Source organism: Poromitra crassiceps (genome assembly GCF_964638095.1).
Source record: "Poromitra crassiceps genome assembly, chromosome: 1".
Classification (NCBI taxonomy): Eukaryota; Metazoa; Chordata; class Actinopteri; order Beryciformes; family Melamphaidae; genus Poromitra; species Poromitra crassiceps.
In genome coordinates, this window is record NC_139623.1 from 43,811,890 (window position 1) to 43,833,854 (window position 21,965).

At 44.7% G+C, this 21,965-nt stretch overlaps 4 protein-coding genes across 4 annotated transcripts in view; 1 reads left to right on the forward strand and 3 right to left on the reverse strand.

Annotated features, from left to right (window-relative positions):
- Positions 1–6,139, reverse strand: part of LOC310784343 (cytospin-B-like) — a 123,830-nt gene extending 117,691 nt beyond the window's left edge. Inside the window, exon 1 of the mRNA XM_083645359.1 lies at positions 6,083–6,139. The gene's annotated coding sequence lies outside the window, so the exon portion shown is untranslated. The remainder of the gene's footprint in view (positions 1–6,082) is intronic.
- A 494-nt stretch (positions 6,140–6,633) lies between these two features.
- On the forward strand, positions 6,634–16,536 carry timm22 (translocase of inner mitochondrial membrane 22 homolog (yeast)). The gene is made up of 4 exons (XM_083655843.1): positions 6,634–6,916; positions 10,129–10,325; positions 15,520–15,592; positions 15,709–16,536. Exons 1-4 carry the CDS (start codon positions 6,655–6,657, stop codon positions 15,783–15,785), a joined length of 609 nt encoding a protein of 202 aa, XP_083511969.1. The 5' UTR covers positions 6,634–6,654; the 3' UTR covers positions 15,786–16,536.
- LOC310784172 (nuclear speckle splicing regulatory protein 1-like) lies at positions 13,591–14,312 on the reverse strand (the record flags this gene model as incomplete). Its single annotated transcript, XM_083645174.1, is given in 3 exon segments — positions 13,591–13,805; positions 13,981–14,227; positions 14,229–14,312. Coding segments are annotated over 3 exon segments (546 nt in total).
- Positions 16,537–18,658: 2,122 nt separating the features above from the next.
- On the reverse strand, positions 18,659–21,820 carry LOC310786639 (polyubiquitin-C). Its single transcript, XM_083647884.1, has 2 exons — positions 21,715–21,820; positions 18,659–20,682 (listed from the first exon to the last, which is right to left on the reverse strand). The coding sequence occupies exon 2, from the start codon at positions 20,672–20,674 to the stop codon at positions 18,845–18,847; it is 1,830 nt and encodes a 609-aa protein (XP_083504010.1). The 5' UTR covers positions 20,675–20,682; positions 21,715–21,820; the 3' UTR covers positions 18,659–18,844.
- Positions 21,821–21,965: the final 145 nt, after the last annotated feature.

Here is a 21,965-nt window from a genome sequence, read left to right on the forward strand (position 1 = left end):
CCCGAGGCGAGGCGAGCTGCAGAGTGAAATATCTGCTCTCCGGTGCTCCAAAACCGGTGCCGCACGCACCTTCACTAACATTATTGTTTGGAGCACGCTGCTTGAAATCCTTTAAAAAAAAAATCCATTTTATATCCTCTTTCAATTTTAAGTATCGGTTCAGGCACCTTTTAGGCACGGACACTGTTTTAAAATTATGGTTTTAGCACCAGTATCTGAAAAATACTTGATCTCCCTTTATCTCCCCAAAAACCTGCTCTTCACCATATTATAGAGTAGGAGCTGCTGATATACAGTAGCTCCTAGTGCGGGCTTCATGCATATTTAATGCGTTCCATCCTCTGCTTCATCGTTCTCAGAGCTGGGCTCCAGAGTCCCACAAGGGCCAAACTTCCTGCTCTGACCGTGTCAAAGTTCTTGTCTGATAAACACTCAGTCAGAGCCACGTCGCACGAGCTGCAGCTGCCTGCCTGCCGAGCTGCATGTGTACACTGAGTGGGTGGATCACTGGATTCCATAGAAACATTACTAGCATAGCATCCACGAGAACTGGAAGAGCTGAGCTCTGTGAATTTCCGCAATGTAATATCACAATAACGAATGCCACTGTGTATCAATACTCTGCCCTACCCAAAAAGAGTGTTCCCTTCTCAGTGCCAGGCTAATTGCCAACAGTACACAGACTTCTGTTCTGCCGTGAGAGATATTTGATGTGCATTTGTGGTGGGCGAGTTCATTTTTGGAGCTCTATGAAGAGAGGCCAAAAGAGAAATTACAATGGGTCAGACATTTTTTCAATTGCTCTCTAAGCAAACATTCAAGACACACCCCACACAGACACACACACACACACACATGACATGTAATCTCATAGTCAACCATAAACTCGCTTGTCTCGTTTACCTGGAAGGAATATCAAATCGTCTGTCGTATTCGTGGCGTGGATAGGCTACACGTCACATTTCTGACTGCTTCAATTTCATCAAAGAGGAGATAGACCATATCTCTGCCCCTGCCTCTGAAATGGCTTGGGCCAGCATTCCTTGCAGTTAGTGAGTCAAACTGTTCCTTCACAAGTATGCAACCCGTTTCCTGGACGTTCCTGAGGGAAGGGGGGGGGGGGGGGGGAATCTATACACATCTTTCAGAAACAGAATGTTGCTTGGCCAGTGCAATGCATTTTCTCCCATCTCCACTGGCCTTTGGCAGATGATGGATCACAGAAGGAATATGAGAAAAACCTGAAAGAAAATGCGGTGGCGGCTGGCAGTCATCTGTGCCTTTTGCATGGCAGAAGTCAAGTCATATATTAAAGTACCATGCAAAAAGATCCACAATCTGCTGGCAGCCTACTGAGCGGCCCTGATCTGCTGCCGGAGCCAAGGTGCTGCTGCTATTCAGGCGACTGACTGACTGACTGCCAAACCGCTCCCCATTTCTCCTACAATGTGTGCATCTCCCCCTTATCTCCTCACTTAGAGCCTCTTCCACTGCAGCAAAGGATGTGCCGATCCAATTGCACGCAGACTAGAGCCATATGAAATCCCCCCCTTTTTTTTTCTAGGTAAGAAGTTGTAATTAGGCTGTCTGAAACCAGTTTTATAAATAAGTTCACTGAATTTGCAACCTTTCTCGGTAGGTACCTGGTTATGGATAATTTTCGAGGAACCATACCATGGTACCTTTGTTTTGTTAATACCTTGCGACCCTTACAATCGACAAAGAAGAACGAAGCGAGCCCGAGCAAGCCCCTAATGGCGACGCCCACAAAGCCGACCGCATCAGAAAAAAGTGAAACATCATTGGCTAAATAACAAACATCTGTCACTTTCTTTTTGTTTTTATTCTAGAATAGTCAATAACGTCAACCTTTACTTAATTTCAGTGCAGTCAGATGTTTGTACAGTGTCAGGAAAGTCACTTTTGAACAATAGTAGGAAGCATCTTACCTGACTCTGTTGTGGATAGCAGCTGGCTAGTTAGGTTGCTAGCTAACGTTAATGTTAGTTTAGAAAACCCACTCCGCCTGCCCCAAAGCAGGACTACACTGTACAGCCAGGAGGATAGCAGCATGGCAGACCTTCAAGTGTAAGTGGAGTTCGTTTTAACTGTGCTTTATTAAATGACAAACTGTCATTGCTTAACTAACGTTACCAATTTGTTTGTCAAATGCAACGTTCCACGTTAGCTTGGTTTCCCGCTTTTAATTTGAAGGTATCAACGCGGCCCCGCACAGCTCGTCTCACTTTTTTGTCTCATTCCACCGATCAAAAACGTGGACAGCCCGGGTTGAGTCGGGGTTGAGTCGTGCTGCTTTTGGTCCCTGCTCTGTTGAGGTTCTAGGACTGTGGACCCGGTACCATACGGTGACGTGAAAACACTGCAGACGACTGATTGGTCAGGCAGAATCGTGTTTACTGTAGGCATCTACTGTCAATGCCGGATACCAGTTTAGTGGGGCTTACCTTCTCTTCTGTTATTTCCAGAAGTTATTTCTTTTGTGTTGCTGCCTTCGGCTCTGGTGAAATAAAATCGATCTCCTTGCTCAGCTTTAACATGCGGTGGTTTTCAATTGTTTTGAGAGAGAAAAAAGTCCGCTCCTCGGGAAGCCCTTTGTAGTTGGCTCCGCTAGGCCGCAGGCGAAGCCGCGGTCTTGCCTGTTGAGTTGCCGCTGGGGTTCTCCCCGTAGCGCCTCTCCCGTCCCCGCGCAGTGCATGCATGTGAGTTTGAGTAACAACAAAGTGATATCCATTCTCCTAGCCGATTGTCACATGTACACTGTAGGTCATTTAGAGGCATCCGTATTTCATAATCAGTTTAAAAGTTCTGTGTATGGATTTAATTTTAACGTTATACTTATAGCCTACTTCGGCTATGGGCGGAGGGCAGATATGCGGTCGCTATGACGACCAGGTGTGGGCGGAGGCAAGTAAACTTGCTATGGAAACAGAGTCTATATCAAGTAGAGCCGAGTAATACCAGATCGAGTAGAGCTGTACTGTGCTGTTATATGTGGTGGAAATGAGCCATAAAAGGCAGCACGTAGTACCTACAGTACTGCAAGCCCCCACTTGGCCCGAGCCTGCTGAGAGCTAGAGTGTCTCCAGCTCAACAATTATGGTGATGTCTTCTTCCAGAGTTTGAGTGTGCCGTACAGTACAGTACAGTACAGTACAGTCAGTGGAGGATTACAGCACTGCATCTGCATCTCACCCTGCTTACTCAAGCTGGAGAAGGTGACTCCTGCTTAGCTCAGCTGGAAGGTGACCCCCAGAGCCTTTGTCCTCAGCCCACACCCCCTCATTTCATATGTCATTTGCAGCAGAGATGGACACACATCGTACCGCTGCAACAAATTGTCTAACCACCAGGGTCCCTTCATCTATAGCTGGCAAAAACGAATCCAGGACACACACAATGGTGGAAGATATTCCTGACTTTGTGGGACAGCACTGAGTGTGGGGACCTTGAATTCCCATTAGAATTCCCATTGAGCAGAGGGGCGGTCAAGGCGATCACAGCGCAGCATCATCCTTTGTCCCACCTAACAAGCACAACTGGACTGGGCTGGGCTGGGCTGTGTGTGTGTGTGTGTGTGTGTGTGTGTGTGTGTGTGTGTGTGTGTGTGTGTGTGTGTGCGTGTGCGTGCGTGCGTGCGTGCGTGCGTGTGCGCTCCCCACACAGCCCAGTCTATAAATAGCATCCCTGCTCCTCCTCCTCCAATGACAGGAACTGCCTGGGTAATGAGCTCAGCAGATGGATGGGGGGCAGTGAGCAAATAGGAGGCAGATTAACTGAGGACACGCTGAGAGAATGAGTCCAGGTAAGGGACGCTCACGCCTCCGTCGATAACCAATACAAAGCCATGAAATCAATAACAACGTCAATAGTACAGCTGCTGTGTGTGTACACGGGGGCGGGGCGATCGCCTCAGCAGCCCAGGCACATGGCTTCCTGTGAAGTCTCTCTTTACTAGAGACAATAAGTCGAGACGAGTCAAGCGTCACTTTCTGAGCTACACTCAAAACTTATAATATTAAGAAATGAATGACGGCAGACAGAAAAGACGGGACCCTAATTACAGAACAACCATCAATTGATATCGATTTGATAAATAAAGTAAAAGAGAAAAAACTCCAGTTCACTTTGTGCTGCTGTATAATGTGACTGTCCCTTGTTACACTGACGTAAGAGCTGCCTCTCTTTGGTCTGTTCCTGTCGAGGACAGCCTGTTCTGAACACGAGACCCAGAAGCAAACGGCGGATTTCCAACCATTTCCCCTTTTTGGATGGTTAGCCAACTTATCCATGAAGAAAAACAACTTCCACATTGACTGAATGACGGGCACTGTGCTCATATTTTTTTAACTCACTTTTTTCCCCTGGCATTATCAAAAGGAACACAAGAAAGTGAAAGCTGTGATTTGCTGCCCATTTGGTTTTTCCCTACAGACTTATTGCAGACACATGTTCCAATGCAAGGTTAACCTTTTGTCAAAACAAAAGACCACAACATCTTCAATTACCATCCATTACAACAGAATTTCCCCTTTTTGTCATTACTGAGACATCCGGTGCACAGCAAGTATGACCAAAATAGCAAAGGTTTATTCAAGCATCACTTGTTTAGACAACGATTTGATGATCGGTAATTAAATAAATCTGGAAACTGTACAATTAAGCACAGTAAGAATCCACTGTCCCATAACGAAACAAGTATTTATTAAAGCGATAAACTGCTAACCTTCACAGATGACTTGACTAGACTAAACAACAACGCCTTATTGACTTGTTGCCGACCCCTCTCATGTCTTACATTCAGAATACGAACTGCTACCCTCTGGCAGACGTTACAGAGTCCCAGAAAAAAACAAGAAAAGATACCTGAACAGATACAAATACTCATTCATTCCACTATCCGTTACTCTGTTGAACTCAGGCTGGTGTTTTGTACTGTAATGTTTGAACTTTAACTGTATGTTTGCACTGTCAGCACTTGTGTGCTATGCACTATTCTTTCTTCTGTATTATGTTATGTTATGTAGCAGCCTGTATGTCCAAGACAAATTTCCCTCGGGACAAAATAAAATAATCTTGATTCTTGACTCTTGACTGCTTCAGAATCAGGACTGGACTAATGAAGAACTAATGGCTGGCTGGTCATGTGAAGAGAAAGTGCATGCTCACGGTGCATTGAAGTGGTTTGAAAGGCAGCTTGCCATTGGCAGTAACATGCTAAATGTATGTAAACTAGAGGGTAAACGTACCTTTTTCCCTGTTTAAAGTCAGTGGAGTGGAGACGAGAAAAGGTCTTTTGCAAGAAGCAGGTGCTATAAATAACTAAATGAAGGTATAAGAGGAAACTGTTTACTGTTTCACATCCATATAACGTGATGATAAAAAGGAACTGAGTGGATATGAAAAAGTTGTAGCAAGACAGCAGCGCCACACAAGCCCAAACAGGAGGCGATTCCAGCTGCAATTGTACCACTGCATCTGGTACCACTGCCATGTCGCTCCACACGAGGAAACTCGTGGATGTGCTAAAACATTATCATCACCACCAAACCTCCCCTGGCAATACTAATGTTATTACCACTGAACGCTCTGTAGTCTGTATAATACAGACAGATGTGAATATTCAAGCCTAACCTTACAGAAAGAAGAATCCTATTGAAGTCATGACACCACACGCTACATTCCTGGTGCATTCAGGAAACAAACAGTGACACAAGTATGTGAAAACAACGCGTATTTCTCATTTAATGACAGATATTGTCGAATCTCTGTTTGAGTCAATGTTTAATTTGAAGGAAACTATGAGAAACGAGGATACTATTCGGTGACTGTCAGACGACAACAAGCAGCAGTCATCAAAGTCAGTTTGGCGTTGCTGTCAAACTAACGTTAGCCAAACCAACTGATCCCACGAGAGACAAGCTTCTTCAATTTCCGACACCGGCCGGCAAAAATGGTCGCAATAGAAAAGCGTCAACGATAAAGTTGACACGTTTGAACCCAAGGCCTTGATAAAAGGGTTGAAACGTTGTAGAAGATCGATCAAATGAGTACTACAGCTCACCTGTTCAGTATTGCGGCGGTGCTGCTGCTGTTGACCGGGGGATGCTGGCGCCTCGCGCGTGTCATAGAAGTGTCACCGGTCCGCGTATATGGAGCCGCTAGGTGGAGCGCGCGAGTTTGGTGCAGTGCTCAGAGAGATTTCTGGGATATGTAGTCCTTCTGGATACAGACAGCGGGGGAGATGAGGGGGAGAGAGCAGACAGACAAAATCACAAAGTCATCACTTTTTTTTCCTTATTTTTTTTTTTACTCTGAAAGCAAATACCGGTAGGCTACAATGTATTGTACTACACATTTTAGCGAAACATACATACGACATTACGACATCAAGGTCATCTTTGCAGTCTCATTTGTGTCGAATGTGCAGACACGAATAAGAACATGTCATAACAATCAAAACAATTTACTTTATTTTATGTATACTTTTACATAATCATTTGCAGATTATACATTTTGGTAAACGCACAAGTGTTCGTTTTTATCGTCTTCTGCCCCGTTAGGTGTTGCAAATATGAAGAATATGCACTTGCTCATCGTTGGTTACGTTTACTCAATGCGCTGTCATTGGGAAACATGGCTGCGTCCACGGCTGCTGGAAGTACTGCTGCCTCCACCGACTCACAAGGGCCGACCTCGGCTAGCTTGGATGTGGACGGCCAGCAGTTTCAGTACAGTGTGCTTCTGGAGCATCTTATCGGTGAGAAGAGGCCGATAAAGGACTTAAACCCCGCAATTATGGCTGGACTACCGACGCCCCACAAGAGCGACGAGCAGAAGATGATCGAGCGGGGCATGGAGAGCTGCGGCTTCAAGGCGGTGTTGGCCTGTGTCGGAGGTCTGAACTTACTTTATTGACCATAACATAACATACCATAATAACATTTGACAGCGAGATAGGGGGGGGGGGGGGGGGTGAGAGACGGATCTGTGGCACTGGCAGGTTGTGTCACCAGTTTGTGGCATGTCAGTGGTGGTAGCTAGTGGAGCTTTGTGAAACAACTGTTTAAAATCAGTCTTTCCACAGCCTGTGCTGAATTTACAGCAGGGTGTGCGATCTCACTATCATGGTGCACCGCTTGCACGCGGCTGTCAGTGATCAAATCATCAAATCCAGCCTACCTGGGAAGCAAAACATGTCATGAAATACTCAAACTCCCAAGGTTCCTGTCGGCACTAGGAAGCTTCTCCTAAATATGGCACAGGCTGTGGAAAGACAGCTTTTAAACGGTTGTTTCACACAGCAGTATTATTTTAACTGTGCTGGCTAAATTACTGGCTTTTCATAGGAGGACTATTATATCTTCGGATCTGCAATCGGACGTCGGAGACGGGTAGGAGAGCGATTTGAACAGCCGTTCCCTCCTATTGCCTTATGGAGCTGAGTGTGACCCTAGTACTGCACAAGTGTATAATATACAGAGTACAGTAGTAGGGTCACTTATGGGGCTACTGGAGCTTCAGTGGCAGGTAGTGTCACTTCATGGATGGCAGTTTGTGGAATCTCAGCCAGTCAGTGGTAGCTAGTGGCACTCAGTCGCAGCTACTGTCACCTTGTGGAAGTTTGTGGAATCTCAGTGGCTAGTCAGGGACTAGTCAATGGCACACAGTGGCAGCCTGTGGAATTTCAGTGGCAGTTAGTGGAACTTCAGTGGCAGCTACTGACACCTCAATGGCACCTGCAACACCTCGTGGTAATGAGGTAATGGTACACATGGACAGTATGTATATATACTGTGTGTGTGTATGTATGTACAGTGGGTTCGGAAAGTATTCAGACCCCCTTAAATTTTTCACTCTTTGTCATATTGCAGCCAATTTGCTAAAAGCAATTAATTTCATTTTTTTCCTCGTTCATGCACACACAGCACCCAATATTGTCAGAAAAACACAGACTTGTAGACATTTTTGCAGATTTATTACAAAAAAACACTGAAATATCACATGGCCATAAGTATTCAGACCCTTTGCTCAGTATTGAGTAGAAGCACCTTTTTGAGCCAATACAGCCATGAGTCTTCTTGGGAATGATCCAACAAGTCTTTCACACCTGGATTTGGGGATCTTTTGCCAATCCTCCTTGCAGATCCTCTCCAGTTCTGTCAGGTTGGATGGTGAACGTTGGTGGACAGCCATCTTCAGGTCTCTCCAGAGATGCTCAATTGGATTTAAGTCAGGACTCTGGCTCGGCCATTCAAGAACATTCACAGAGTTGTTCTGAAACCACTCCTTCGTTATTTTAGCTGTGTGCTTGGGATCATTGTCTTGTTGGAAGGTGAACCTTCGGCCCATTCTGAGGTCGTGAACACTCTGGAAAAGGTTTTTGTCCAGGATATCAATGTACTTGGCTGCATTCATCTTTCCTTCAATTGCAACCAGTCGTCCTGTCCCTGCAGCTGAAAAACACCCCCACAGCATGATGCTGCCACCACCATGCTTCACTGTAGGGATGGTATTAGGCAGATGATGAGCAGTGCCAGGTGTTCTCCACAAATACCGCTTAGAATTAAGACCAAAAAGTTCGATTTTGGTCTCATCAGACCAGAGAATTTTATTTCTCAGAGTCTGGGAGTCCTTCAGGTGTTTTTTGGCAAACCCGATGCGGGCTTTCATGTGTTCTGCACTGAGGAGAGGCTTCCGTCGGGCCACTCTGCCATAAAGCCCCGACTGGTGGAGGGCTGCAGTGATGGTTGTCTTTCTAGAACTTTGTCCCATCTCCCCGCTACATCTCTGGAGCTCAGCCAGAGTGATCTTTGGGTTCTTCTTTACCTCTCTCACCAAGGCTCTTCTCCCCCAGATGTTCAGTTTGGCCGGACGGCCAGTTCGAGGAAGAGTCCTGGTCACTTTACACTGTGAGCTGTAAGGTCTTATATTGACAGGTGTGTGCTTTTCCCAATCAAGTCCAATCTATATAATTAAGCACAATGAAGGTGTAGGCCCATCTCAAGGATGATCAGAAGAATTGGACAGCACCTGAGTTAAATATACAAGTGTCACAGCAAAGGGTCTGAATACTTATGGCCATGTGATATTTCAGTGTTTTTTTGTAATAAATCTGCAAAAATGTCTACAAGTCTGTGTTTTTCTGACAATATTGGGTGCTGTGTGTGCATGAACGAGGAAAAAAATGAAATTAATTGCTTTTAGCAAATGGCTGCAATATGACAGAGTGAAAAATTTAAGGGGGTCTGAATACTTTCCGAACCCACTGTATATATATGTATATATATATATATATATACTATACTATACTATACTATATATATATATATATATATATATATATATATATATATATATATATATATATATATATATATATATATAGTAAACTTATGTTTGCTCGATTATGTTTAAACCTGTGTTTATGCAATTATGTTTACGTAACACAATTTCACTCTTAAAATAATAAGAGGATTAGTAGAGTGCATTTTTGTTCCTTTTATTTCAAAACGGGCGAAAGCATAACCTAACCTTAATTAATGAAGGAAAAACCAAAAAGTAGAACATGGTTGCTCAACAACCATCGTGAAAACAAACCAGGAAATTTGGCCCCGCCCTAGTTGACAGCAACTGCCAACGGAGCGCCACAGGCTTCCACTGTGTGCTACTAGCTGCCACTGACTAGCCACTGAGCACTGACTAATCACTAGAACCACCTGCTGCCACCACCTGCTGAGGATCCCGGCATTACAGAGAGAGAGTGAGAGACACACACACCAGCTCTTAACCAGCTCGGTGGCCTTGTGGTCTGAGTGTCCGCCCTGAGACTGGGAGGTCGTGAGTTCGATCCCCGGCCGAGTCAGATCACCATATGATTCCCGAGCGCGGCGCACATCGCTGTTCACCGCTCCCCCAGGGGATGGGTCAAATGCGGAGAACAAATTTCACACATTGTGTGACAATCAGTGGGACTTTACCTTTACCTTTACACACATGTTACTACCATATCACAGCTTCAGCTTTGACTGTGTTCCAAGCTCAACACTGGTCTCTAGTTATTGTAATTTATTGTTTAGATCTTCATGTTGGATTCCTTGTCTTCCGCAGGTTTTGTGCTTGGCGGGGCATTTGGTGTTTTCACAGCAGGCATCGACACCAATGTGGGCTTCGACCCCAAAGACCCCCTGAAAACACCGACAGCCCGGGAAGTCCTCAAAGACATGGGCCAGAGGGGGATGTCCTATGCCAAGAACTTTGCCATGATAGGCGCCATGTTCTCCTGTACAGAGTGCATCATTGAATCAGTAGGTCACACCCAGACTTCTCTTGGTGCTGGTGGTGGGTGGAGGGTGAAGTGTTGCCCTAATATCAGATTCAGTGAATGAGCCTCACTCTGTGCCAAGCTGGACACAACATGCACGGGGTCGCTGCAAGGCTACTTTCAGTAGCAAAATGAGACAAACTGCTGGATTCACCACAGCATCAAACACATACTGAAACTAACTACCTTCAACTAAACAGCACCTTTGCATGAACATATTTCACATCACAACAACAACAATAATAATAATAACTGGTTAAGATGCCCTAGGGGTGTAAATTTACAAAACAATTGCTGCCAGGAGCCAAAAACAAAGGGATGAATAACAGATTAGTTCATTATGTTCCCTGGTTTAGAGTCTCTTTAGCAATAAATAGACTATACTGACTGCTAGACTTATTGGAGAGTAGTACTATATTTGCTTTGATGCATTCATTGGCTTAGCAGCCTTGCTCACAGACCTCTGGTGGCAATTGGACATAATTTACAACATGAGACTGTATAGCATTGATTGCCTTGAAATGTATTGGACGTGTTAGGAATACCATGTCAGTTCTGTCCCCCTCACGAGGAAAGAGTTATGTTTCTCTGAGTGGTCTCATAGCACCCTCTTGTGGTGAAATGGTTTACTGTTAGTGATTTTCTTGGTTGTGATGTGTATGAAGCTCTGTAAAGCAGAGATCAACCCCAAATATCTGGTTATTATACAGAGGTTTAAGTATGAGAGATCAATCAACTCATTTTATGATACAAAGCAACCAAGGGTCTCTTTGACCCTAACTCACACTCCTCATAGAGTACAGTACCCGCAGGGATGATCTCTTTTTGTAGGCCAACGTGGAAGTTGGCATTGCACTGGGTTCCCTCATCTTGCAGTCAATGGGATTTTTGTATGGGGTTAGATCAAGCCCCCAGGAATAGCGCTGGGCTGTGTGAAGCCATTTGAACATGGTGGCGAAGCTCTGTATTGCAAGTCACGTGACGCCATGCAGCCCAGAAAGGAAAATTCCCATCCACTTGCATGGGGACCCCAGCAGCTGTTAAACCCAGGGGAATTTTTTCCGGGTGTCACTCAAAGTATAAAACGACTCTTTTAATTATCAAATAATTTTTTATGGGGCATTTCTTCTTCAGAAGCCACTAAGAGCCGTATACGGGTGTATTTCCTTCATCTCCATCTACATCCATGGGTGGGAGGGGTGGGACTGAGACGTCATGGAATACGTCATGGCACACATGCGCACTTCACCTGAGGCCGCATGGTCAGGAAGTAAAACCAGGAAGAAACCCCCCCCCCAAGATGGCTTCATGCGCCAGTGAGCAGCCTCCGTGCGAATGCATGGGTGGGCGTGGCTCGTCCCCTATCCAGTTATTTTAATACATCCATGGGTTAGATGCCTGAAATAAGGTATGTGGTACTGGTTAACATACGTTTATGAAACGGAGACTTGTGTTGTTCAGCAAGATAATCTCGACGAATGAATACCACTTTTATGAAAATTTCGCACGCTCGATTCCTAGGCTCACGCTCACCCACCCTGCAGCTCGCCGAGCTGGCCCTGCAGCTTGCATACGCAGCTCGACCGCTGGGTGCGGGCACACTTGCTCCCTCGCCCGCCCTGCAGCTCACCCGCTATGCGGGCTCACGTGCTCTTATGACATCACTGATGACCACTGCACGTCGCGGCCCTGCCTGTTCTATGACATCGTAATTAGGGCAATCACTAATTCAAAAAATCCGGCTCCGTCAGGTCACCCGCACAGCCCAGGGGCGGGAGCCATCGTCTCCATCTGGTTCTGGTGTGCTACTGTGCTTGTTGTTTGGTTCCTCCAGATTCTACCTACTTGTGACCTTATAAAGAAATGCAGAGCGGGTCTTAGACCTCTAAAAGGCAAGCAGCCAGACACTAAACACTAGTGTTTTTCGACAAAAATAATCTTTAATCAATACATATTATTAACAATTATATAAAGAGAGGCACGCTGAATATAAAAGTGTTCTGCGTGCCACAGTGCTGTAGGTTTACAACAGGCACACACAAGTCACAGTAGGCCAAGACAGTGACCCACAACATAAAACACATTAGCCGCCACATACACATAGCATACAATATACACATGAATACATTTAAATTAATAAATGGCTAACCCACTCCCCACGCCAAAGCAGCCATGCTCCCTGGACTACAGCAGAATATGGGCCCCACTCTGTGCAGCTGCAAGTCCCCGGGACCCACCGCTGAGAAGAACCCCAACCCATTAAACCACCGATACAATGCAACACCTAGTTCTATAACAGTCATCATGAAACAACATCCAAACCTGTGCAGCACCACCACTCGCATACCCCGCTCCGTGAAGCCTGTCCGGCCGATAACTCCTCCCTGGGAATCAACTGCTTTTCATGACCCCTCCCTCCGGCTCCCTCGCATGCGATACAGCAGCCCTACACAATCCACCACCCTCTCCCATTGCCGGAGCAGCTCTGTTGTCCTGAGCGACTCGCCCAACCTCTCCTCCCGCTTAGTAGGGGTGGGAATCACCAGATGCCCACGATACGATACTGAAACGATACTTGAGTCACGATACGATAGTATTGCGATACTGCGATATTGCGATATTGCGATATATTGAATATTGCGATATTTCGATATATTGCGATTTCTTACATTTTCAACTGCAAATTATGTCCCCAAAGGAAAACTTTGTCAACATCTGGTTTATATAAGAACAATTTTTCAGTCTGTACATCTGACTTCAACCATTTTATTGCAGCAACATTGTCAAGTAGACAGACCAACAACTTTCATAAAGTCATGTCATAGTTGCATGCACCTGACAAACTGAACTGTTTGTTACAGTCTACTTACAGTCCACCTTAACTGGATGTGTGTGTGGACTACTGTACTTATGTAGTTTTTGCAACTTCACTTCACTTACACAAAACATCTTGTGCAGCCCATTCAGTAACTGGGGAATTAGTAAATTACTGTTATGACAAAACTGATACTGTTAAAACAAAATGAAAATATGCTACCGTTTGTTTACTGCTGGCCTTGGAACTAAAGTTTATAGTAGCACGGTGGCCTGGCATGGCCTGCAAAAAAAAAAAAAAAAAAATGTTTTTTGTTTGTTGCAATATCGATACTTGGCGTCCAAATATCGACACAATATCGTCAGGCAAAATATCGCGATACTGTGGTGTATCGATTTTTTCCCCCACCCCTACCGCTTAGGTCTCTCCGCTCTCAGCCAATACTTGAGGAAGGTGGGAGGGTGAAGGTGAAGTCCTCTCTGCCACTTTTGAAACCTTTGAGCTCTTGAGTTTTGTCTGCTGAGCAGTCCGGTATGGCCTCTTCTCCTACAGTCTGATTGAGCAGGTGCCGGTAGAAGCCGCTGAGGTCTTTTTGTTTCGTCACGTCCAGAGCCACTTCCCTCTCTTCCTCCTCTTTCCTCTCCTGTACTTTTTGCCTGTAGGCGGAGGTCACATAAGCCTCCTTATCGGCAAACTGCTCTCCCTCCGCCTCCCTCTCCTTAACATAAGCCTCCTTATCGGCAAACTGCTCTCCCTCCGCCTCCCTCTCCTTCTGGATCTTCCTTTCATGCCTCTGTTCTTTTTCTTCCTTCCGCTCTTCTACCTTCTACCGCTCTTTTCAGCAGCTGGTTGATGATGTACTTAGGCTTTCTGTCTGTTTCTCCAAGGACCTTCTTGTTGCTCTCCACTCTCTGTTTTTGAACGTCGTCATACACAGCATCATAATCAATGCTGTCCTCCAGGGCCTTCTGCATCTCCAAACCAGTCCGCTTCATCATCTTCTTCTTCACAGCTTCTTTCTGGAGACTCTCCCTGACCGAGGTCTCATCATCAGAGTCATCCCCGAACACAAGAGGGCCTCTGCAGGGCTGCTATGTTGGACGCTGCTTTCTTCTTGGGCAAGATCAGCCCATACTGTTTGCTTGGGACCGTCATCTTGCTCTTATAACATCACTGATGACCACTGCGCGTCACGGCCTCGCCTGCTCTATGAACAGCAATCACCTAATTAATAAAAAAATCTGGCTCCTTCAGGCCATCTTCTCTGTCTGTTTCTGGTGTGCTTGTTGTTTGGTTCCTCCAGATTCTACCTACTTATACTCCCATCACTTATAGCCTCACACTGATGACATCACTGGTGACATCATCACTGATTACATCACTGATGACATCATCACTGAACTATACCCTCAGCCTTGGGGGCAATTAATCTGCCCCAATTAAAAAAATCTGTCTCCGTCACGGATGGGTGGTCTTTACACTTCCTGAAAATTTCAGCCCAATTGCACGTAAAATGGCATAGCTGTGGCCGGCCACAATTCTTGAAACAAACAAACAAACAAACGGACAGAGAGACAGAGTCCACATTGCCAAATTTACATAATATACTAGGCAGTAGCACGCGCGCTCGATTCCTAGGCTGCATTGGCTCACTACCTATGCCGCTGCGCGGCGTCGCCCATCCTGCAGCTCGCCAAGCTGGCCCTGTAGGTCGCATTCCCAGCTCGGCTGCTGTGTGGCCTTGCCTTATGACATCACTGATGATGTCATCAGTGGGACTGATGTAATCAGTGGTTTATGACATCACTGATGATGTCACAGTGGTTTATGACATCACTGATGTCTTAGTGGTTTATGACATCACTGATGATGTAATCAGTGGGACAGACAGAGAGAAAAACAGAGAGAGCCCAGACAGAGCCCTAGCTCCCATTTATATACTACTGCTGCTGCTGCTGCTGCTGATGATATAGATTTTTAAGTGTAAATGTGATGCCAGCAAATGTTTCAAACATCATAAACATTTGGTTAATTTGTGAAGATTATCTTGCTGAACATAAAGGTCTCCGTTTCATAAACTGTTGTTAACCACAGACCTTATTTCAGGCATCTAACCAAAATCCCAACCAGGCGATGCTAACTTCCAGGTTTTAGGGCTCATTTCTGCAGCACTCCATTCAGCACACTGGATAGATAGCACATGTAGTCACTGACATATTGCTGTTTTGTCCCATACATAAATGCTGATGGCCTCACAGCTCACACACAAAGTTTGGCAGTAACATTGTTTATAAGATATAAGCCTTTCAACTTGATTTGTTGTTGTCTTGACCGTTTTTTGTTTACCACTTTTTGTTTACAGCACAGAGGGAAATCTGACTGGAAAAACGCTGTGTACAGCGGCTGTGTTACTGGGGGAGCCATTGGATTCCGTGGTATGTAGCCCAACACATTTACTTTGACATTTCAAATGCAGTTAAAGGTGATACATTAATTCCATGTTTTTGTTTCTTGATATTTTTGTGCTGACATCTCGCTCTCTCTTGTGCAGCTGGTCTGAAGGCTGGGGTGCTGGGATGTGGAGGCTTTGCTGCATTTTCCGCTGCCATTGAATATTATTTACGATGAGCCACAGAGGAGAGAAGGGACTCAAACTCGATGGACATGAACTCTGGTGGGAGACTGAACAAATGTCTACACCACACAATGAACCTTCACATCCTGTGAAATCCAACCTTGACAATTACCTCCATGCAGATGGAGGATCGGTGCAGAACCATTCCCGGTCTTATACCCCCGTTCAAGACAACTCGGACCACCGGAAAAAATGGGTTCCGACCTGTAAAAAGTTAATTGAACGGTCGTCCAGGCCGGAATTACAGCTCGGAAATTCAGGTATCATTCAGAGCTCCGCTTTGTTCGAGTTGACGTCATATCCACACATCTCATCCAAAATGTTGCATTACCGCCTCCACTTCCCAGAACCCTCCTTGGTCTTTTCCAGTGTTTTCCCTCCGACAGGGAAGTGCAGCGTGAACGCAAATATGCAAATATGCAAATATGGGGCGGACGCTCCGAGATTAAACCTCCGGCGGTCCGAGTTGTCATGAATGCAGTATTAGTGACCGTTTCCTGTTTGTGTTCTGCGGTGTGGAATGATCTAATCAGTGTGGAACTGTCTGAGAGTTGGTCTGGATCCATGACAAAGCTACAGAGACGTGATCAAATGTTAATTCCCGACAACAGAAGAAGAGAAACGTCCCCTTTTAAGATTTATCTTAAAATTCAGTCACTCAGATAAAAAATGGTCTCGGTTCAGAACATTGATCTGTGTTACTAACTCATCCATGTTAGGAATATTTATATTAAAGTGTTTTTTTTTGTTTTTCCTTTGTTATCTTGTGTATTGCCTCCATTCAAAGCCCCTTGTTTTGACAGGAAGTGTTTACTTCAGACAAAGAAGAAAGAAAAAAGTTTTTCCAGTGATTTAATTGGCTGGATTGCAATGTTTCAGTATAATGTTAAGTTACATCAAGTGAAATGATACATGTTTTTCTACAGTTCCTACCTACTTTCTTGTCCAAATGTTTTTCTTGTGTGGTCAAGGTTATGCAATACACATTTAATTAAGAATTACAGTACAAAATCAACTGTTAATACAAATGAGCCAGGACTGCTATCCAAGGCCTAAGCTCAAAAGGGGATGAAGGAGCCATTACAGAACTATACATAAGTTAGGGGAGGTTGTCACATTAATCATGACTAGAACCCATACATTTTTGTTTCAAACCATGGAAAATGTTATAAAGGAACTTCATACTATGATCTTACCAGTGCCAAGTTTCTAAGGACACCTAAAAATAAATAAGTGGGTCAAATGGTGGAAATTAGCAAAGCAATGAAATTGCTATGAGCCGGGTTTATATGTAACATCTTAAATGATTCATCATTTTCAAAACAGGTGTTACTGTTTGAGGAGACTGAGGGAAACACAACACGGATAGTAGAAATATTTAAAATGGTTTTGATCTCGTGCAGTATCTATGCTTTGAATGTCATTTAACATAACATGCAATTTTGGAGGAAACTTTCATCTAATGTGGCTTATAGTGTCATGACTGCATACATTTTGAACTGGGGGAACAAGTGAATTTACACTGCTTGTAACAGGCTGTTTAACCCTATATGAAAGTAGAGATAACAGTGAAGCTACAATCAAAATCATTCTACTACATTCTCCAATTGTGTTAATTTCTTGGAAATGAAATAATGGTATCAGTTTGCTGGGGACCCCCTGGAAACCCCTCAAGGACCCCTGGTGGTCCCCGGACGCCATGTTGAAAACCACTGGTCTAGAAAATAAGCCAACTGAAGGTATGAGTCTGTCACTGGTCTGTCTGCAGTGAGTCAGATTCAACCACTAGGTGGCATCAAATTACCATCAGTTTCTACAATCTCTTGGGCGTCCCTTTGTTGACTATCAATACACTTGCAGTGGTTCTCAAACTTTTTCACGTCAAGGACCCCTGGGAAAAAAAAATCCACAGACCCTCATTTGATAAGATTTTGTCCCAGGGTCTCCCATCTGACAACATTTTAGCTTTTGTGACGAGCACCCCTCCCACTCTCCTGGCCTTGTATGGCACCTTAAGTTAACATTTTCCTTAGAGTCCAAGTTAACATGTCCATAAAAAGAATCAGCTGCACAAAACACCCTTAAATCTTGTGCTTATGCTTTCCTTAAAATGTTTAACCTCAAGAAGATTTAAGGGTGTTTTGTGCAACAGATTTTATTTTATGGACACCTTAACTCTGACTCCAAGGAACATCTAAGGTGCTTTGTGCAACTGGCCCCTGGTGTTGAGGTCATTAGGCTGATTCTGTTCACTTGTGTAGTTTATTTTCCTTTAGTTTTTAATGGTTGAATTAACTTTAATTTTGGTATAGGACTCCCCTCACTTGTTACTTTCTTGAGCTAGATTGTAACATAAGGAGTCATACACTAAAGTAAAAGCAACCAATAAAGGCTAGTGGAAAAACCACCTGAAACAACCACATACATACTTCCTGTTAATTTGACTGGTTGTGGCCCAGTAGTCAATTGCACTATTAATGTTATGGTTTATTGAATTTGTTGTTTTAAACATTTTCCCCAAGACACCTTATAGTGGGCTTAATATTTCACTAGGTTAATGTTAGTACAGATGATCAAACTTATTGCCCATTATTCATATTCAGTAGCTGTCAGTACCACACCTCTGTAAATCAAAGTGGACAAAACACTAGTGTGAGGCTCACTCATGCTTCTGCTAGTTTCTAGTATAAGGCACATTATCAGAGCCCCATAAAACACCAGTACACTTTCCATTTAGTGGCATTTTAAGCCAAATCCTGTGTATAAAACAGTCTTCTCATCCCCCTAATGCTGTGCACAACCTACCGACAGCTATAGTCTTACTTTATCATACATTTGGCTATGCTGAAATGAAGAGGAAACAATATTCATCAGTTAAACTCTTTATTATCATTGTGCATTTTAATTCTCCAGGAACGGTTGGAATTCTTCAGGAAATGTATATCATGCAAGGCATGTAAATAAAAAATGTTTACTGTTTGACTTCAAATGCAGGAACTATGCATCATGCAAGGCATGTAAAAAAAATGGTGGGGTAAGAAAATGGAATGATTTACTGTCCACCCCTCAGACGGAGGACAAGATGGAGAGTGGATTCTTTCTGGATGTTGTAGTCAGACAGGGTGCGGCCATCTTCCAGCTGCTTTCCAGCAAAGATCAGCCTCTGCTGATCAGGGGGGATGCCTTCTTTGTCCTGGATCTTGGCCTTCACGTTTTCAATGGTGTCGCTGGGCTCAACCTCCAGGGTGATGGTCTTACCGGTGAGGGTTTTAACGAAGATCTGCATGCCGCCCCTCAGACGCAGGACAAGATGGAGGGTGGACTCTTTTTGGATATTATAGTCAGACAGGGTGCGACCATCTTCCAGCTGCTTGCCGGCAAAGATCAGCCTCTGCTGATCTGGGGGAATGCCTTCTTTGTCCTGGATCTTGGCCTTCACATTCTCAATGGTGTCGCTTGGCTCAACCTCCAGGGTGATGGTCTTACCGGTGAGGGTCTTGACGAAGATCTGCATGCCACCCCTCAGACGCAGGACAAGATGGAGGGTGGATTCTTTCTGGATGTTGTAGTCTGACAAGGTGCGACCATCTTCCAGCTGCTTGCCGGCAAAGATCAGCCTCTGCTGATCTGGGGGAATGCCTTCTTTGTCCTGGATCTTGGCCTTCACATTCTCAATGGTGTCGCTTGGCTCAACCTCCAGGGTGATGGTCTTACCGGTGAGGGTCTTGACGAAGATCTGCATGCCACCCCTCAGACGCAGCACAAGATGGAGGGTGGATTCTTTCTGGATGTTGTAGTCTGACAAGGTGCGACCATCTTCCAGCTGCTTGCCGGCAAAGATCAGCCTCTGCTGATCTGGGGGAATGCCTTCTTTGTCCTGGATCTTGGCCTTCACATTCTCAATGGTGTCGCTTGGCTCAACCTCCAGGGTGATGGTCTTACCGGTGAGGGTCTTGACGAAGATCTGCATGCCACCCCTCAGACGCAGCACAAGATGGAGGGTGGATTCTTTCTGGATGTTGTAGTCTGACAAGGTGCGACCATCTTCCAGCTGCTTGCCGGCAAAGATCAGCCTCTGCTGATCTGGGGGAATGCCTTCTTTGTCCTGGATCTTGGCCTTCACATTCTCAATGGTGTCGCTTGGCTCAACCTCCAGGGTGATGGTCTTACCGGTGAGGGTCTTGACGAAGATCTGCATGCCACCCCTCAGACGTAAGACAAGATGGAGGGTGGATTCTTTCTGGATATTGTAGTCTGACAAGGTGCGGCCATCTTCCAGCTGCTTGCCGGCAAAGATCAGCCTCTGCTGATCTGGGGGAATGCCTTCTTTGTCCTGGATCTTGGCCTTCACGTTCTCAATGGTGTCGCTTGGCTCAACCTCCAGGGTGATGGTCTTACCAGTGAGGGTCTTAACGAAGATCTGCATGCCGCCCCTCAGACGCAGGACAAGATGGAGGGTTGATTCTTTCTGGATGTTGTAGTCTGACAAGGTGCGGCCATCTTCCAGCTGCTTGCCAGCAAAGATCAGCCTCTGCTGATCTGGGGGGATGCCTTCTTTGTCCTGGATCTTGGCCTTCACGTTCTCAATGGTGTCGCTTGGCTCAACCTCCAGGGTGATGGTCTTACCGGTGAGGGTCTTGACGAAGATCTGCATCCCGCCCCTCAGACGCAGGACAAGATGGAGGGTGGATTCTTTCTGGATGTTGTAGTCGGACAAGGTGCGGCCATCTTCTAGCTGCTTGCCGGCAAAGATCAGCCTCTGCTGATCTGGGGGAATGCCTTCTTTGTCCTGGATCTTGGCCTTCACGTTCTCAATGGTGTCGCTTGGCTCAACCTCGAGGGTGATGGTCTTGCCGGTGAGGGTCTTCACAAAGATCTGCATGTTTGCAACTGTACAAGAAATGAGAATTCAAATGTTAAACAGTATAAACGCCAATAAAGTAAAAGCCAAATAGCTACCTGACAAATAACAGCAATTTACAATAGCTTAACATTGACACATTAGTGTATGTTTCTTCATTTAATTTAATCTTTTTTGAACCAAGGGGCATGGAGTTACAGCCATTATTGTGTTAGAGCGCGCCCCGTTTGTTTGCTTAAATCATACAATAGCATGTCATTAATGCCATTCCACATCCTACGTTATCACATCATAAACATTGACATCAGTAATGTCAGACATTGTGACATCAGTGATGTCATTTTGAAAATCGGTCATAAAGTTATGACAATTTAGCTTAGTCTCTATTATCCTCAAAATTAAAGTACGGTAGGCTGGAAGTTATGTCCTTTAACATAAAATCTTAAATAATAAAGCACAAAAACAAAATGGTTTCAGCTCGTTCGGGGCATGAGTGCATGTATTATCCTGGGAAAATGTTCATTAATGACACTTAAATGAAATGCATCCATTATACTGGGGAAATTGTTATAAATTTGTTTAATTAACAACAGATACTGAAGACGAGTGTTGGTGGTATAATGCCAGAGTTGCTCCACTGGTCGCTAACGTTAGCCAAACAGACAGTCGAGCCCCAGCGCCATTTTGAGCTTGTTGACCTCCTTTTTGTTCAGCTAACGTTACCCGCTAATGGACGTTACTGGAAATGTTGAGTCACTGCTACTAGCTAAAGCAAAATGTCTAACGTTACTACCACGTCGAAGTCGACGATTCACTGACAATTAAAAGCTGTAACGTTATACATTTTGCTCTTATAACGTTATACTTAATCTAATTGTACTCTTATGGACTTTAATCGGTGAGCCAATTTGAGGGTTTTAGCTAGTAACAGGCCCGCCGTGAAGCTAACGCACAAGTACATGACCCAGGTCGCAAACATCAATTACTTTATATAATATTACACGTCTAACGTTACGCCGAAAACAGTTATGTTACTTTCAAATAAATGGAAATGTACTTACGATAAGAATCTGCGTTAATGCAGTGTATATGTGTCGTATTGTCAAGTCTCTTGTCTTCTTCCGCAGGATTTATGCCCGCTGCAGAGCCGAATCCTGTATATATACCCAAGGGTCTGATTACGTCATCTAACAATATCCATCCGCAGTTCGAAATAGTTCCACTGCTCCAAAGCGCACTATTCCAATTTATATTTACTTTATTTCATATCCACACATTTAGTCATAAACGCCGATCAAAATCATATGTCTGG

Coding starts and splice junctions, on each gene's coding strand:
- timm22 (XM_083655843.1), top strand. CDS start 6,655: ATGGCTGCGTCCACGGCTGCTGGAAGTACTGCTGCCTCCACCGACTCA. Junction 6,917..10,128: donor GGTGTTGGCCTGTGTCGGAG/GTCTGAACTTAC, acceptor TGTCTTCCGCAG/GTTTTGTGCTTGGCGGGGCA. Junction 10,326..15,519: donor CAGAGTGCATCATTGAATCA/GTAGGTCACACC, acceptor TTTTGTTTACAG/CACAGAGGGAAATCTGACTG.
- LOC310786639 (XM_083647884.1), bottom strand. CDS start 20,674: ATGCAGATCTTTGTGAAGACCCTCACCGGCAAGACCATCACCCTCGAG.